The 19,296-nt window shown below is 41.1% G+C and overlaps 1 protein-coding gene across 8 annotated transcripts in view; it reads right to left on the bottom strand.

Moving 5' to 3' along the window:
• The window catches only part of myt1la (myelin transcription factor 1-like, a), a 79,492-nt gene that overhangs the window by 4,959 nt on the left and 55,237 nt on the right, over positions 1–19,296 (bottom strand). For 3 of the 8 annotated variants that reach the window (XM_037085424.1, XM_037085425.1, XM_037085429.1), the window contains exons 12-23: positions 18,075–18,295; positions 15,588–15,871; positions 14,577–14,594; positions 13,746–13,970; positions 6,632–6,783; positions 6,281–6,349; positions 6,062–6,124; positions 5,892–5,975; positions 2,388–2,609; positions 2,030–2,121; positions 1,843–1,946; positions 1,528–1,671 (exon numbers count right to left, since the gene is read on the bottom strand). In XM_037085424.1, the coding sequence (XP_036941319.1) occupies positions 1,528–1,671; positions 1,843–1,946; positions 2,030–2,121; positions 2,388–2,609; positions 5,892–5,975; positions 6,062–6,124; positions 6,281–6,349; positions 6,632–6,783; positions 13,746–13,970; positions 14,577–14,594; positions 15,588–15,871; positions 18,075–18,295 (1,678 nt within the window). The remainder of the gene's footprint in view (positions 1–1,527; positions 1,672–1,842; positions 1,947–2,029; positions 2,122–2,387; positions 2,610–5,891; positions 5,976–6,061; positions 6,125–6,280; positions 6,350–6,631; positions 6,784–13,745; positions 13,971–14,576; positions 14,595–15,587; positions 15,872–18,074; positions 18,296–19,296) is intronic. The other 5 variants (XM_037085426.1, XM_037085432.1, XM_037085431.1 and 2 more) reach the window with 3 other exon arrangements.

The raw sequence follows: 19,296 nt of genomic DNA, 5'->3' as shown, positions 1-19,296 counted from the left end.
CACTGCTTAAACAGAGATTATCCAATTAGCCCCAGTCTTCCTTCTACACCGAGACAACATGACGTCAAAAACAGCCACGAGCACTTCACTCAAACTGAAAAAAAGACGGGGCTGTTTCCTTATGTGAAACTCTGTGAGGCGTTGTAAAGCACAGAAGAAGCACAGCATGGACTGCTGGGAAAAAAAAGAAGGTGGTGAACAGAAAGAAGCAGATGAAGAAAAAACCTGAGTGTCGCTATACAGAAAAGGCTGGAGACGACTTTAACAGCTCCCTGGATTAAAAACTGCGAGCAGATGTTAGATGACCTCAGATCAGTTTAAATCTTTACTGTCCCATAAAGAGTTATCAGTGTTTAATGTACAGCAGGAGAGAAAGTTAGGACATTAAATATGAAGCAAACATCTGAGAAAAAAATCTAATTTCCCTCAAATAAAATGATGACATATCTTGAGTTTTGATTCTCATTTCACCAGCAGTTTTTTCATATTTTTTTTTACTGAATGAATTTGGAGAAAAAAAAAAAGAAAGAATGAAGCGAAATAATACAATTTTTGAATTTTACATTTCTGCAAACCACAGATGCTTTCAGATTGGTTTGCGTCACACGTACTGTACGAAATTCACTTGTCTACAGCACGCGTCATATCATGTTCACGTTACATGTTAATGGACGGTGGAAGGAGCCAGTAAAGTTCCTCAAGAAGGCTACCAAGCCAGAGACCACTGTTCAAGACAACGTTTCAAGATGTCAATTACCAGCTGTGTTTGTGGCAACAGAATCAAGTAAGCCAAAAGATGATTTTAAACCCCGAAAAATTGTTTTTCGTGCCTAAACCTAACCTGACCAAAAAGATAGTGTTGTCACAAAATACAATTTCAGACTGAACCTAAAGGAATGTAAAGTTGCAACATATAAAAGGTACATTTTTGAAATACTGGTGGTTTGCAGAAACGTGCATTGCCAACATTTATTGTGGCGATTGAGTTGGAAACGTATGTTTCTCTCAAAATGTTAAACTTTGCAATTCAAAATTCTGTCCAATCCACAGAAACCACATTTTACATCACTGCACTTGATCTCAGTAAATCATTTAATTCAGGATCACTGCTGAGGACCTCAGGTCTAACAAAAACGACAACAAAACAAACCAACTTCAAAAATACATTAAAGGACTTTGTGTTTTTTAGCTCGTTTGGTAGGAAGCTTCTACCTGACAGGCAGAAGTCAGGGCAAAAAAAAAAGATCATGACAGATTTAAAACTTTAAATGCACTGTTCTACCTCCCTAATTCTTTAAGTATTTCCTCATAATATTCATATCAACATAAAACCGGTCAAGTGTCTTCTTCAAATCAGTCAATTTGCCTCCCAGTGTGACACATCAAAAGTTGAGATAATTTGACTCAAAACATCCTAAGGCAAAGCTGAGGCTATAAAGATTTCTATTACAGCGTTAGACTGTGAAAATATAGGTCTTAACAAACCATTTGCCTCAGTTTGGATTTGTAAAGGTCCAGTGCTCTTACCATGTGTGGAAGCTGGATGTTTGCTAAGCTGTTGATAAGCGACTGGCTGAGGTTGGCCAGCTCGTGCAGCAGCGAGTCGTTCTGCTGCTCGATCACCTTGTTCTCCTCCTCGATGGACTTCAGGTTGGTCTCCATGGTGGTGATCTGCCAGACCGGGAAATCAATCATCATCATGTTACAGTTTTGGTAGGAACGTGATGGAGAAGTGACAGGAAATGAGTAGAAGAGATGTGTAAAATTCTGACATCTGCACCATCAGATCAGTGTACCAATTTACTCTATGTATTTAAACTGCACATGTGGATACTGTCTTACTTGTGTCCTCAGTTTTATCATGTCTGATTCCACTTGATTGTTGGACTCATTCAGATCTTTGATTTCTTCATCCAGCTGTTTGATTTCTTCATCATTTTCGATGCCTGAAACCAGAAACAACTTTTGATTTGAGTCTGATTGGTTTTAGGCTTTGTGTATAGGGTTAGGGTTAGACTTTGGCTCTGACCTTTGCTTGCTCTTTGCTTGATTGTCAGCATGTCCACGCTGCTCATCCTGGCCTTCTTCATGGCCGAGGTGGCACGGGGACACCCGGAGAGACTGAAATAAAACACACGCACAATGAAGATAGGTTGACTACATCCCTTCATCAATCAGCTGCAATTTTTGCAAGTCTGTGCTACTTCACTTGAATTCTACATAAAATTTGCACTAAAGGAAATCAATCTGCATGTAGTGTGATTAACAAAGCAGCTGGAAGGGTAAGCAACATAGCGCTTATTATAGTGAAAACAATAATAACAACAACAATGAAAAACAGTAAAAACTGATAGAGTTGAAAGAGAGTGACACAGAGCCACGCCCACCTCCGATGGGTCAGGAAGCTCCCACTGACGTGTCCCGAGCCGTCGCAGCCTGGGGTCGGGCAGCTCATGCCATCCGTCTTGCCGGACTTCCAGACAAACTGCGAGCCGTTGACGTAGCTGTCCTTCTGCCTCTTCGCCGCCAAGGGGCAGCCGGACGCGCTGCGGTGGGAGGCGTACTTCCCCGTCACGTGACCCTGTCCATCACAGCCTGGCACAGGACACCTGAGAGGAAGAGCACACACGGAGGTGTCACTTTCATCACAAACGGGCTACGACAGAGTGGTGTAGAGTTGAGTAGAGGGATACTGTTGGCAGCAGTGTGGCTATATGGTCCTCTGGCTCTTCCACAACTGCACTTTACTACTTGTCACTTTAACCATGAAGGTCTCACTATGCCGTGAAGCCTGGGATACAATATAGAATAGTATCAAATAGAGGAATGCTGTTGGCAGCATTTTGTCTATATGATCTACTGTCTTTTCCACAACTACACTTGTCTAGTAATAATCATGCAGATGGCACTATGCTATAGAGGAAGGAAGTGACAATATATTATAGAATGTATGAATATGACAGGCAGCAGTGTGTCTATATGATCCTGTAACTCTGCTTTAACTAAACTTTACTACTTGTCACATTAATCATGAAATTGACAATACAGTATAGCATACAAAGGCTATAATATAGTATAGAATTTAATATAGGAATAGTGTAGGCAGCTGTGCTATGGCTATGTAATCTCGCTCTTCTGCTACTACACTTCGCCACTCAATCACTTTGATAATGAAGGTGACACTACTCCATGGGGTATAGAGGCTGCATAGTATAGAGCTGGGCAGTGTGGCTTTATGATCCTCTGGCTGTTCCACCACCACACTTCACTGTGACCATGGAGATGACTCTACTCTATAGAGGTTACATTGTAGTATGTAGTTAATTGAGTATAGGGATACTCGAGGCAGCAGTGTGTCTATATGATCCTCTCACTCCTTCAAAACTAGTATAGAATTTAATATAGGAATAGTACAGGCAGCTGTGTGGCTATATAATCTTACTCTTGTGCTGCTACACTACTTCTCACTCTGATCATGAAAGTGACACTATTCTTTATAGTATATAGGCTATCATATAGAATAGAATTGAAGACAGAAATATTGCCGCCAACAGTATCCATAAGATCCTATTGTCCACTATTCTATAGAGTATATTGGCTATATATAATAATTAATTGAACATTGGGGTAGTATAGGCAGTAATGTGTCTATATGATCCTCTGGCTCTTCTGCAACCAACTTCACTTCACAGTTTGACACTATCGTCATTTTGGGGGGGGGGGTCTCCTCCTTCAAATCGCCTATTAATCATTTCACTGGCTTGTCATGGTTGAATCCAGACAAGAAAGGTAGAAATTAAATGTTGTGTGTTGCCAGAACTCCATTTAACTGTGTCATCTTTTAGTGATTGGGCTAAAACATGGAAAAGCACCGGCACAGTCTCCACTTCAAGTCTATGCAGGTGAGGACTCACAGAGTCACGCTTCACCTACACCACCCCTCCTCCCCTCCAAGGTCTCCAGGCCACCTCGGTGTAACCATGAGCAGGACAAACACCTCTCGCTCTGCAGACGACACCCCCTGAGCTCCCAGACACTCTGCTCCGCCTCGTGCATCCCAAAACGCCCTTCGCAGTGACATTTGAACTGATTAGAATGAGCCGAGCACCGGCGGGCCGCTCCCCAGCCGAGCTCAGGTTAAGCTTAATTATAACTTCACTGTTAATGATGATGGTGGGATGGAGCAGAGGTGGCAGCAACAGCTGGCTGCAGACTGACACCGGCTGAACTTTAGATTATTCACAAGGTCGTATTGGCTTAACATTATGGCGCTGCTTTAACGCAAATGTCAAACGCTCACTAGTGCTAACCTTTACTGGACCGGGCCTGCTGGGAGCGGGAGGTGAAGTGGAGGACTGACCACAGCTCCACTCGAAAATATTCTTTCCTGAAGTTAGAAAGGTCGGCGTACACTGGCAGCATTTTAAGAGAAAGTAGACGGATTAATCTGTTAAGAGCATGACAGATTCACTGTAATGTGGATTCTGTACATTCTATTACAAACTAGGACATTTTGTATTTTAGTATAAGTGTGTAGGTACTTTATTTTAGAAAGAAATCATATATATATATTTCAGATTTTAAAAAAAGATAATTGGATTGATCATTTGATAGGCCAGTAGTTGCCGACATATTGTACACAGTATGATTTACTTTTACTTTTTTTTTACTTAGGTACATTTATCACCAGAAAATTTTGATGCTGAAGTACAGAAACTTTAAGACATTTACTCAAGTTGTATTCATATTGGCAATTTTCACTTTTACTGGAGTTGCTTTTTACCATGATATCTTCACAGTGTTGTAAAAAAAAAAAACACCCAAACAGTTAAGATGAGTATTGTCACATTTTATCTGCTAAAATATTCATCCTCAATAATAAAGACAATAATCATTAGTTGCAGCCCTAATTCATACACTCTGTATCTATTTTTGTTGACTCACTGAGTCATGTTTGCCTAAACTACTGCATTATTTTCTCTTACGTTGCACCGATCAATATCATCAAAAATTGCTCTCAGTAACCTCGTTTCCAGCAGCAACAGGCAGCTGTTTTTTTTTTAGGGAAAAGAGCTCTGCCAAACACACTTCCTGCCCAAAGCAAATAAGACAAAACATGCTTGAGAGTTCAGCTGGTGAAGCAGCTGGTACAAAGACCCAAGTCTGCTGGTGGAGGCTAAAACAGAGCTAAAAGTTGTAGTGATGGGAGTCATTAATACATCCAGACACAAGTCGGCAGTAAAGGCTAGCATTCCTACCTGGAGGCTACACTCATATTGCCTTGTGTTGCAGGGAGGTGCAGTAGCAGAAGAAGATGCAACACAAGGCTGAATGTGTGTTAAGAGTTCTGCTGCAGATCTTAATAAATGTGTTTGCTAAATGAAAACGTTAAAACAAAAAGAGTGTGAGAGTGAATACTGGACAGAAACATTGCTACAAATAGGTCCTTATGTTACTGGATGTGTAAATATGCTTAAAGTTTGCATCTACATCTTGTTTCACTGCCCACAACTTGTCAAAAAATTCCACCCTGCATTTAACCAATACTCAATTTCCTCAAAATATAAAACTTTACTCTCAAATGAGTTCATTAAAATCCCAAAATACATGACGCTAAGTTATTATGCGCTTTCTGTTATCTGTCCTTGTCCTCTCTGCACTCTCACCAAAGACTGCTCGGGCTTAATTGGACTTATTCTGATCTCGGACTGATTCACTTCAGGTTTTGGCTGTGAAACAAAACACTGACTGGATGAAATAAAGCTATGAGGTTGCCTTCTATAAAAATGGAGGTGAGCGTACATTTAGCGAATTGAGGGTAATGAAATGAGAGGTGAAACACTTCCCCGCGGGCTTGATATGAAAGCGGCGAGGCCTCTCGGAAACCTTACTTGATTGGCTCCTGGTCGTCTTTGTCCTCTTTGCTGTGGAGGATTTTGATGCCGCTCTTCTTGGCTCGTGGACAACCGGACAGACTGCGGGAGAACAGACGCCTGTGTCATGAGGCACTCTACGTTTTTGTTGTGATTTCATGTTGTAGGGGGCGGTGTGGGTACTGTACCTCCTGTGGGAGGCGTAGTTTCCAGTGATGTGTCCTGATCCATCGCAGCCGGGGGTCGGACACCTGAGGCACAAAACACAGGGGTTAACCACCACCACTGGAGATCAGCACGTTCAATGAGCAGAGATTTGTTGTTTTGCACTCGAAGCGGGCTCAGATTCGGAGCTTGTTCCGTGGTCTTGACTGCAGCCCTGCAGTATATTGACTTTGTAGACTCACTTGAGTTCCTGTGTGTTGGTCGCCATCATCCCGCGGATGTTCTTGTCGGCCAGCTGGCAGCTTGACAACCTGCAGGAGGGAAGGAGACACAAACCACCATCAACACTTCAGCTCGAGTCTGAAACTTGTAGGGTTTTTTTTTTTTTTTTGGTACTCTGTATCTTTCCTATGTTGATATCATATATATTTAATTTGTTGTTTTTGTTGTTTTTCGGCTGTGTTTTTTCAGTTGTCTTTTTCTGGATTTGTATATCACTTTGTATTTACGTGTTGCATCTGTTAAGGGTCAGGGTCTGATCGAGTGCTTCGACGGCGCTGTGTGGATCAGCCGGAGGTGCGAGGGGGTCTTACGTGATGAGCTCCTTCTTGCTCTCCTTGCAGGGCGGGTACTTGTGGTGTTTGGGGCTGGGCATGGTGACCTCGGCCGGGTAGCGCTGCTCGTCCAGCAGCTCCTGGAAGGGATCCAGCTCGTCGCTCTGGTGCAGGGACGAGAAATAAGCAGACTGCAACACGTCACTATGGGCTCCGGGTTGACACATTTACATTAAGTACAATTTAATATAGATACAGACAATAAATTGGGATTGTTACCCGTCTTGAGGACAGAAATTTTACTGTTTTCTTTTTACGTGGTCAATATGTTTGCCCTCTGTGGGGCCGATAATAATTCCTTGAGCGAACACACCACTTCTGTCCCATGGCTGCAACTGAGAATTATTCTCATTATCGATCAACCTGCTGATGAATTTAGTCAGTTATTGTTGGGTCTATAAAATGTCTAAATTGTGAAAAGTGCTCATTAAAATTACCCAGAGCACAAAGTGACAATCAATGCAGCTCTGCGTGTCTGAATATGTGGTCCTGTGGCCATTTAAGCCATAAATTACGTTTAAAAACTACTTCAGACTACAGATTTGTGAACTTCTGATCCAACATTGCAACACATTGTGTCATCATTGCTTTGCCTTTATTGTGCCAGAAAGATTTCTTTCATGTGTATAATTAAGTGTATGTTCCTATGTCTTAACACCTCTCTATGAAGCATAATGACATCCTTTGCTAACAGTCATATTCTACTTTAATTACTGCTCTGGCTGCTTATATACTATTTCAATAATTGTGTTATCGGTTAAATAAACCAGTGATAAATCGGTAAAAACACAAATAAAGCACCAAAAAAAGTCATAATTCATTCTGTAACAGCGGTGGTTTGTTGTTAATTAATGATAAACTAAAGGGTCTGAGCAGCTTTTCCAGTGGACAACAGGATTTATTTAACTCTCAGTGTCATTTGTAGCTCGTTTTTTTCACTGTAACAATATACAGTGTGTTTGGTAGCAGGGGGCGTTTACTGACAGTAAGACATAAATGACTGTATAACGTGACTATCAACTTCAAGCTTGTTGGTTTAATGACAAGGAAGCAGAATCTTTAGGTGACAAAATATGAAATCCACAATCTCAATGAGAAATGAAAACAGTAACTAGATCCACAGAAAAATAATGGACATTCATTTACTCTGATTATCAGTCATTTGTTTCAGTCTTTAAAAAAAAATCAAACATTTCCATCATATTTGTTGCTTTTTTTATGTAAAAATAAACTGAGTCTCTTTAAGTTTTTGACTATTGATAATTGTTATTTTATTCCTATCTATCTATCTATCTATCTATCTATCTATCTATCTATCTATCTATCTATCTATCTATCTATATATATATATACATCATTATATACATCAAATAATTTTTTAATCACCTCAGTATGAATAGGCCTGAAGAATTATGACCAACTAAACATGCAGGACATCCTGACAATTTCACCATTATGTTTGAGAACCTAATATATCATATCATGTATCTTAACCTAACATTTAACATGCTTAACATATTATGTTCCATTAAAACCCATTCAAACTATTTTTTTTTCACCTCATTGTCCTTTCAGCATAAAAACATGCATCCAATGTTATCAGGCTTTCATTCTGTGGTCGTGGGTGGGTTTTTGTAATTTACCTGTATTTTGGCCAACACTTTAATTCATCATCAGTTAAGTATATGGAAAATACTCCTTTTGTGTGTTTTCAATTGAAAAACAGTGGCATCATGTGAGCAAACTGGTATTTAAATGGTTAAAACCCTGAAAATTAATGAATATTTGGTTGTTTTTATCAGGACTGATGTTGGTTGAATAATGTAACCCAGTGAGAGCTGAAAATAATATTATCATGTAATAATGTTTGGACTAAATGTTATCTGTTATATATATATATATATATATATATATATATATATATATATATATATATATATATATATATATATATATATAAATTTATTTCTTATCAGTGTTTTCATTTACTTCATTTACTGACAACAACTGTTCCAAATGGTGCTTAAAAAAATTTTTTTTCAATGTCTGCACGACGTTGAACTCATCTGTGTGCTCAGTTCATCATTTCCAATATTCCCCCTCTCGTCTGGCGTCTGTAAAATCAGCTGAATATGAGAGTGCGTCTCTCTCCTCCTGCCTCCTCTGTGTCCGCAACGCTTTACATGAGCATTCCTACACGTGCTAATGCTCCGGCGAAATAAATCATCTCCAGTTAACCAGTTCACACTCCCTCTGCACCAGTTGGATCTTTTGTGGCTGTGAGCGCTGCAGTCTGCTCTGCAGTCCACACATCACACCTCCTCAGTGGGGAGCACAAATCGTTCAGGACTGTCTGGAGAAAATCCCATCAGCCTGCCTGCCTGCCTGCGAGCTCCGGGCTCCGGCTTCCTCCGCAATGTCGTGCTTCATTAACAAACGCAATTACTCTCCTGATTAAAACCTTTCACTTGAGCGCTCTAAATCCAACGAGGCAAATGTAGCAATTTGCTGCATGGATTGCTCTGTGTGATATCAGATCTGAGAGGATTTAAAGCGCGCAGATGATCTATCATGTTTTACTTATGTATTAGAGGTGTAATTCAGCATTTTAATGCACCGCGCTCGAGCTCCTCAAGCCGACGCAGTGCCGCCTTTGACCACATGAGAGCGCACCGGGCCTGCCAGAGAGAAGGCTGGGGATATTCATCAGACTGCTAACAGTGAAATATTAAACCACCCTTTGCTTTTACTCCTGCTCAGAAACTAGAGAATGAAAGCTGCTTATCAAATTCCCTTGGTTTTCTAAAGCAAAGTGTTGGTCTGTGGGTCCTTTATTTCCTACATTCTTGTGACTTTTATTGAGCGCAAATGTTTTGTTAAATACTTTTAATCAGACTTTTAATTAGACTTTTATTTGTTAGAGAAGAATCCAGAATAATTTACCCTCCCGATGAACATGCAAGAATCTCTGGCACAAATCATTTTCTATTCATTCATCCATTTTTTTTGCCCCTGCCCTCAGAGAGTCTGTGAACGCCTCTGCCCTGTGACTGTCGGCCTCCAGATGGTGACTGACGTCACGCCTACCTGCGTCTATGCTTTTGAACTTTCGGTGAAAAACACGGGTACGTATTTCCGTGACGTCTGCAATAGTTTGAAATATTGTTTTTAATCGGGAGAATTGTGAGGGAAATGAATAGCAGGAGTCATCTACTACCAAAGTGCGTCTACTGAAAGGGTCTTGTTTTTGACACTGACAATATGAAATTTTTATTCTACGTGCCTAACAACATTATAATAATTAATAATATTATCAATTTATAAACACAGTTTACAAAGTGCTTTGACAGACAGAGCTAAAAGCAGGACTCTAAACCTGGAAAGGAAAGGATCCCTTCAGAAACTCCCACGATGTCGCTCTTGCCAAAGTCACCAGACAAAAACAGCAATTTTAAAATCACAACAACACACTTCATTCAAACTTGACAGAAACAAAATTAAACTCGATAAAAACAACATCTGAATTCATCACTTCCTTGTTTTTAGCTTGGTCGAAAAATAAACCCGTGATTCAACCACAAAACTTTTTTTTCATTACGTTTCACAACAATTTACAAACCAAAATATGCTTATAATAAAGAAAGGGTCAAGGTTTAAACACACTGAAATTCCCTTTCGGTTTATTGAAGTTTATTTACTTAACACCAGTTTGGTGTTGACAGTCCTCCTGCTGACAGTGACGATGCAAACGACGACGACTGATAAGAGTCTGAAATCCAATTTACAGCAGAGCAAAGTACCGAGCGTCCACTCTACAGAGGGTGATGAATGAGTGTGGACGCGGCTAAAGTCTCTGAGCAGGCGTGCGATCACCTTGTCGTAAGCAAAAACAAAGTAAGTCACTTGAAACGAGGTGTAGTTCTTCTCTTTCAGCGGAGAACTTTGCAAACTCTTTCAAAAAACACTTTAGATTAGAGTGCACATACGTTTGATTCTCATATTGGTGACGTGTTGACTTTAACAGTCATTATAAAGCACTTATTGTTCATTCCGCAACAAGGCCATTAAGAGTTTTCCCTTAAATACTTTAATAGAGGGAACATATTTTGAGTTATATAGACTCATTTAAAGTCATTTGGACACTAACTAACTAAACACATGTAGTTTTGTGTTTTGCTCAATATGAACAGACCATATGTATGAAGTGTTACCAAGGGAACCTGCTCATACCAAGCAAACTTCCTAACCTAAAGAGTAACTCGGAAAATACTTGTTAATGGCATATTAGTTGAGTGAAAATGGTTCATGCAGATTAAGGCATGAATAAGCACTTTGTAATGACTGACCAAGCGCCAATATGTTGCTGAGATGCAGAGATGGGACGTCACAAACCACAAATGCTTTGTTACTGTACTTAATTCGATTTTCAGGCATCTGTGCTTTACGTGAGGATTTATTTTCCGGACAACTTCTGACTTTTCCTCCCTTCAAGGGAACACAAATATGTGAACTTTCTCCTCCTGTTACACTAGTTTGATGCAGCTGAGGGGAATTATGGATTATTCTTATTTTGCGACATCGCACGCCACCTTTCCCAACATCAAAACACAGATTTCTGTGCGCATCACGCACCGCAGACGTAGCAAGATGAAACAAAGACAGAAACGGACAGAGAGGGGGAGACTGGAATGGGGAGAAAAGGTGTGTTAGTGTGTCGTATCAGCAGAGAGCCTGCAGCCCTCTGCCTGGATTTTCTTAGTTTCTAACTTTGTTGCTGCTCGAGACGCTTTACCAACCCAACATGTGGCTATTTGACATCCTGGGAGTGAGACTCAGCAACCAGCTGTCTTTGTGGTGCGTTTAGGAACACCTGGGACAAATCCTGATTCTACCTTTAAGTTTATTAGTCTTTGAATTATATCAACATGACGTGAGCTTCAGTCAGCTTTGACCAGAAATGGCTGCTAGAAAATGTCCTTCAGAGGGAGACTCATTACTCTGATACTCTGAGTACATTTCAGAGCCTGTACTTTATTACTTTTACTGGAGTAACGAATCAGTACTTCTACTTTTGCCAGAGTCTTGTTTCACACAATTATCTGTACTAGAGGGAAGGACGTGTGCAGTTTTATCACCTCTGCATGTTAATCCGCAACTAGTTAATGTGTACCAAGTTACATCTTTCTTTTTAGGAGTATCCTTAAGAATAATTCTCAGAGGTTCAGTCTGATCAGATCAGAAGTAGCTTCATGCTGCTTGACTGTCCGTGCCTGTGCTGTCTAAGACACATTTTCTTCTTTGTATCAAACTTTTTAAAACTCAACCATCATCTCCTACTTTCTCCTCTCTCACGATAGCCATCTTTGTCTCCGGCCTTTCCATAATATTTGACTGTTTGTAGTGTTGAACTATTTCTACTCAGTGGCTCCAGGGTAAAACGAGAAACGGAGCAACTTTGGCAGGCGCCGTCGCTCTGTGCAGCTTTCATGCCTTTGGTTAGCGAAGGTGTACATACACACACATACTGGACCGATCCAAACTCACAAAAAACTCCCTCTTATGTATGTAAAGTGATGCAAAAATTATGCGTACTAGCAACCACAAGTCCGCCCTCGCAAAAAAAAATAAATAAATATCTCCACAACTTCACTATTGCGCTTTTTCCGCTGTGCGTCAGAGGACGAGCATCCCTTTAAACAGCTTATAAAGCCTAATCACGTCTTAATCTATGCACGCAGCCTTTAATATAAACTCTGTGCTCTTAAATCTCTCAATTTCATGCTTCAAATTATCCTTACTTGGCATGATTAGGGGACAGGCCGCCTAAATATTAAATTAGGTGGTTAAAGCCCTCAATCATGACTGAGGGCAGAGTGTGGAGCCTCAATCTGGTCTGAAAATGATGAGATTTTTTTTTTTTTTTTACCTTTTCATGTCTTGTTTAATGCACACGTTACATTAATCTTCCAATGAAATGTTTAAGGTGGCTTTAAGGTTTAAGCGATGCTGGTAAAACTTTTGAACAGTTTCGGCTGAACCTGCCTCGCGGAGATTACTCCGACGATCCATTAAGGTGTGCTGGGTTTTCCAGACACTTGTAAGGATTGGGTGTAATACCGAAGCCATACATGTCAAATGAATACGAAAAGCGTCTAAAACAAAAAAAAACTATGTAAAGAAAAAACTGGTCACCTAGTTGAAAACTCAGGACTTTCTGTGACATGTTGCTTGTGCCCTCGTCATCATCGCCCCCTGCTGGTAGTGCACACTCGTAGATTTTAAGCCAGGGTGAGGCAAACCCTCACCCTCACACGCTGTCTCCTAGCTGAATGAGTCAGCTCAATTAACAGCCATGGACACCACATGTTAAAGGTTTAAATTGTGTTCTGTGCTGTGCATAGAACCTGGATTATTTCTTTTGACAGGGCAATCTTTTTAAACTGAAAAAAGGCAACTATGCTACGCTAATTTTCAATAATTTTACTAACATACTGATAAAAAAAATTTATGTTTTGAAAAATATATTTTTCTGCATGGGTTCTTTTTAAGGACTGCCCACCACGACCACAACAACAAGAGTCTGAAACGATCAATACTCAGATTACATATTCACATTTTTGCGCCAGCAGTCTGTTGAACATCTGCAAAAGCGTTGGCGTCTCACGGAGGCAACACAGCGGGGTGAGGTCAGTGACAAACTCGACTTGTAAATTGCGAATTCCGTACATATTTTTTTTTACAATTTTTTAAACTGCCTCCAAAGTCTGAGGTGTTTCTGGTCACTGCAAACTGTAGATCAGTTCACAGTAACAGACAAACCTGTAATAGCAAATGTGCAAAATGGTGATTCTTTTTTCTTTTGGCCTTATTGATAGGACAGCTGAAGACTTGGACAGGAAACAGGATGAGAGCTGAGCTAAACGGCGCCCCAAAATGGTGATCCTTTAGTTGAATTTCAATGATAAACTCTGTAACTCTTATGAAACCATGAACTCTCTCCGCTGTAATAGTCTGAGCTGTAAACATCCTCTTTTCACCCCTACATCCACGTGTTGGGCGTGTCATGTCTGTCCGACGTAGGCCTTCCTGTTACCTCTTTGTGGTCCTGCTCGTCTCCCAGCCGCTTGATCTTGGTGTAATCGACGGGCAGGTCCCAGCAGTCGGCGTCACTCAGCTGGTAGCAGCGGCTGCTGAGCAGAGCCTGCCGCTGGGGCGACATCGGCTGCAGGGGGGTCAACACCGTCCCGCTGCCCTCCGGACCGCCGGGCTGACCGGCCACGTCCACTGCGCCGCTGTCGTCCAGGTCCCCGACCGGACTCTGATGGAGACAGGCAGGGAAAAGGTGTAGCAATGTACAAATAAAAAAAGTTGATTGGTGCAAAGTCTGAGGGTCGGTGCAGAGATGCAAGTTTTTTAAGGGCATGACTAAATCACACTTCTGTAAAAAATTCATAAAGTTTGGGAAGCTCATAAGTCATCGATTTAACATAAAATGGCTAGAATAAAAGCAGCAGAAGTCGAGATAGTCTGACTTTTAGTCACTACCTTATGAGTCAAGAAAAATCCTGGCTCTGCAATCCCATAATCATTAGACTCTGCTTGTAAACACCCACATCTTTCACACACCATGTCTTAACATAAAAAAAAAAAAAAATTCTGTTAAAACTTCTCAAACCATCCGAGAATTAATTTACACGTCAGTACTCTCCCTGTTGAGTAAACCGAGTGCCCCTTTAGAGGATCCTCATGTTACAAAGCAAACTTCACCCTCTAAAACTCAAATATCACTATCAGTATCTGCCTAAGAGTTTCATTTTCAGTGTGAGAGGTCCATATCTGGATTAACTGCCAGCATTAAAGCACCCTTATACTTAAACTATCATAGTTTTGTCCATGATTTCGGTAATAATGACACTGTACTCACCAAGTTGACTGCTGAGATCTGGAAACAAGGAAAAAACAGTTTATCCACATTATTTAAACCATTTTTTTTTTTTTGAGCAAGTGAGCGCCCCCAAGATGTCAACGATAATTCAACCGGGCTCTCCCGGGCTGAACCCAATGAAAAGCATCAAACAGCACATTAACAATATCCCTTAATAATTTTTAATAGTATATATTGAAGTTTTAATATTTTTTTTGTCATTATATTTGGCTAAATCCAAATCTTTCAAATAAGTTTAACCACACTTTGTATTTTCTATCTCTCGATCACAACATTGAAAAAAAAAACACAAATGTGGCTTGATGACATCGTGAAGTAGTGTGGAATCATGGGAGTCGTTGTCTTTACTGATAAAAAAAACACAGCTGGCAGTTGGTAATGTTTTAAAGTTTCAGTCACGCAGCAATTACGTTAACCGATTCCCTTACTTGACTCTCTGACGAATACCTTGATTTTTCCCCAGAAGTGCCCTTAATTTGAATAAAATTAGGATTTCTCTGGTTTGAACATTGTTCGAAACATTTAGGGTGATTTGAGTATGCAACTCAACAAAATATATAACAAAGGTCCAGTCGTTTTTGGACATTTTAATTTCTATTTTAATTTTTTCCCTCAAACCTGCCTGACTGTCTGAACGCCTGGGTTTTGTGACCTGTCAGACTTCTTTTTAGTGATAAATGATGTTTCCAGATCTCAGTTATTAACCTTGGTGGGTACAATGTTATCACTACTGATGAGAAGGTCAAAACCACATAAACGACACTCCAGTTGTAATAAACTTCGATTCGCCTATAAAACCTCCACGTGATGAGCATGAGTCAAACTTTAACTGTCGCTCTGAGGACTTTATTTGATATCTCCTATGAATTATGTCCTATAAATGTCAACATGACATTCCGATAATTATTGTAATGTTTCTTTAATCCAGCCGCGGCGTTGTGAACGTGATAAATGGGTGCAGGCGTGTTCGTGCGCACCGCCTCAGTCTACCTGTGTCAGCAGGTCCTGGGGTTTCCCTCCCAGAGCGTGCGGGAGCTCCCTGCACCTCGTCGACAGGTTCAGGATGGCCGTGGCCGCCATGTGCGCCGCCTCCATGTCGTGGGTGTAGTCAAAGCTGCTCTTACTGCAGGTGCTGCTGGCACTGCTTCCTCCTCCTCCTCCCCCACCGCCTCCTCCTCCGCCTCCTCCTCCACAGCTCAGGCTGCTGCTGCTGCTGGGAGCGTAGCTGCTGGTCGTACTGCTGGCCGGGCTTGACGTCTTACAGTAGCGCTTCGCTGTTTTTGGGAGGCACATAATTATGGCTGATTTTTGATGATTTGAAACTGAACAACTCTTTCATTTACATATCATAATATACCTTTTTTTTTTTTTTTTTTTTTTTACATATTTCATTGTCAGTCTTTCTATTTTCTCTCCCTACCTGCAGACTTGCAGCACTTTTTATCCATCTATATATTGTTATACTTGTGTTTATTGTTATTGGTGCACCCCCCCAAAGAAATCAACAAATTCCTCATATCTTTGAAAACCTACTTGGCAATAAACCTGATTCTGATTCTTGTTTTGATGCTGGCCGTTGGCCAAACAGTGCAGCAGATGGATCGCCACAAAGGATCTAAAATTACAAAAAGAAGTTCTGTTGCATCTAAAAAATGCAAAATAAATAAATAAATAAATAGGCAGACTGCAAAGCAAAGAGAAAGAGACACGGACTGAGTGGCTGGTGATATTCTGCTTCAAGACCAAATCCATCGATGCATTGATCCTACCAACGAGTATTATCTGCAAAGCCTGATATATTCTCCCTCTGAGCCACAGAGCTCCGTTTTTGCCCAAAAACTATTAAAAACGCATGAATGAGCCACACAAGTACTCATTGGAGCACCAAATATTGATTGAACCGCCGCTGAAAATAGTCCCCAACAAATGCACAGTGTCCTCCAAAAGCAGTGATGTTAGATTCCAGGAAATTCTCGACTTTTCCTGCTGTTCTCCCATCCCCCAGACAGCAAAACACATTTCGGTTGAGGGTTAGGATAGCCCGAATGTTGGCTGCTGGTTGTCGCCTGGCTATTTGGCCTCCTTTCTTTAAGAAATCAATCAATCAAATGCATATTAGCCTCCCAGAAAACCCAGAAGGGAAGGAAGGCTGAACGTGCTGGGGACTTTGTTTCACCACTTGGCGTCATCCAATTACAAGCTACAGAAATATTGAATCCAAAACTTAATTCCCCAAACTGTTTGCCTCCCTTTTCTAAATATTGGAACTATATGTTGAAAATCCACATTTCTTGATGATATTTATACATTTTTCTGGGTTTTCAGTTGAAGCGACACAGACAGGAAGTCAAAAAGCCTTGAGAGAAGAACCTCCACACCGTCCTCTTTTGGTCTTTACATGGGATTTGCCTACCACCAGCAAATATACATGAAATATCGCCAAAGAAGGAGACACAGAGAGAGAGAGTCAGCCGAGTAATTAGACAGAGTGGGAGAAGAGAGGAATCTATGGGGACAAAGAAAAAGGGAAAGAGACATTAGGACGGTGCGCTGGTGTGATGGTGAGTCGGGGCTCAGCAGGCTGGAGTGATGCTGATGGAGGGAAGGAGGGAGGGAGTCGTGACGGAGGGGAGCGCAGACACCTCGTCTAAAAAACCTCCCTCTCGCCTGCATCTCACTAATGGCTCCCAGCCAGAGAAACAGGGCTCGCCTCCATTATCTCTCTCCTGTTTCACAATCCCTCCATCTGCACCTCCTCCCTCCCTCTCTCGCCCTCCCTCCCACCCTCCTTCCATCCCTCCATCCGATGCTCTGAGGAGGCAGGCTCTTAGCTTGGCATTTCCATAACTCTGCTCTGCTTTCACTCTAGCCATGTGGAGAGGCGGAAAACACCGGTGCTTTCAGCGCTAAAACAAAGAGAATGCACCGAGCACTGAGCCAGTCTGTGCGTGCGTGTATGTGTGTGTGAGTGTGTGTGTGTTCTCATGCTTTTGTCGCCAAGCACAAAATGCTCACCCTAGAATAGGAAAATGAATAGAAAACCCCCATAGTGAAATCATTTAGCAGGCTGTACTCCCTTCAGAAAAGACAAAGGGCTGACAGTAAAAGACAGTAAGAAAAATCTGGAGAAATCACAAACTCGGAGAGATGAATTTTGGCGTCTCATTAGAGAGGAAATGGGATTACGACCAACTGTAACAGATTTTTCAGAGAAATAAAGATACGTGTTGTTATTCTCCTTTTAACGTACTATAGATGCAGCATCTGTGCACTGCTGCCACCCGCTGTGACACATTTTGTTCCACAAGGAGGCCAAAAATAGAAGCAAAAATATCCATAAACACGAACGCCAGAGCTGCTTTTACACAAAGGAGGCAAATAAATGATAAATGACAGCAACATAATGTTATTGTGCGACTGACGATTTAGAATTCAGAACATCTTGGTGGTGTGCGTTCATCCGAGTGTTTCTCTTACCGTCGTATCCCTTCGGGGAGGTGTCTCGCCCATGGTGGGACTTGCCTGTCGGGCCTCTCTTTCCGTAGCCGCCGTGCTGGCTGTCGTAGCCGCTGTAGTCGTAGCTGGTCTTGGAGTATTTTTCCAGCTCCTTGGCCAGGTTGGACCGCGGCGTGCTGGTGGGAACATTGTTTTTGTAGCCATACTGAGGAATCTCCAGCTGCTTGACGAAACACATCGGCCTGAAAGGCAACCGGAGGGCAAAGAGGCTGTGTTTGCAAGTGAGGATTTCACTGCACCATTTAGCATCCCCTAAATTTTGGAAATATGATCAATATGTTGCCCACAACCAATATAACCAGGAACAAGACGTGGACAAGAAAATCCTGTGTTCAAAGTGTATCCTGAAAATGTGACTGCCAAACGCATACAGGAGGAGAATGTTTGCTTACTGCCTATTTGGCATGCTTTCTTTATGTGAAAAAAGTAAATGTATATCATAACCAACAAGAACAGGCGCTTCTGTTTGTAGGGGTTTTTTTTACTGACTATTTGGCATCCCTGTTTTAAGAAATGAAACTGCTCACTGCTCGATTTGGCATCCACAGTGTATCTGAACCGGCATGAAAGCCCTTTTAGGTATATTTTAACCAACACAAGTATTTTCCTGCACCATTGTGCATCTTTGGTTTAAGTAACAAGTTTAAATGTATTTTAGTTGTTTTGTTTTAATTGTTTTCTCATACCAAATAGTAATTCAAAAATCATGGCAGGCTTTATTTTATGGTAAATGCTTAGATTTCAATGTGCCATTTAACATCCTAAGATAGCCAAAACATAATACAGTTAGAGGTTAGTCAGCATGAGCAAAACATTAAAAAAGATCATATCTAAACTGGTTCTATATCTTACTTGCAACCAGCAAGAATAGATAATTTACGTATTCCTATGATGGTTATTTACTGGCTATTTGGCATCCCTGATTTAAAAATCTACATACCGGTACGCACGTATGAAGCATTTCAGTTTCAGAATCCAGTTTAGTTTCCATGTAATCCAGGAAAGGAACCAGGCTTAATGTTCCATAAACCTTTTTCGCACCATTTGGCATCCTCCATTTAAGAATATCAGGGACAAACTATGTCTTATGAGTAGTAAAATGGTCTGCGCTATTCAGAATCAGTAGTTCCTGTAAGTTCAGATGTAGGGATTTCACTGAAGCATTTAAAATCCCTAATTCAAT

Source organism: Acanthopagrus latus, chromosome 22 (genome assembly GCF_904848185.1).
Source record: "Acanthopagrus latus isolate v.2019 chromosome 22, fAcaLat1.1, whole genome shotgun sequence".
NCBI classification, from domain to species: Eukaryota; Metazoa; Chordata; class Actinopteri; order Spariformes; family Sparidae; genus Acanthopagrus; species Acanthopagrus latus.
This window is presented reverse-complemented; position numbering and strand designations above follow the sequence as displayed.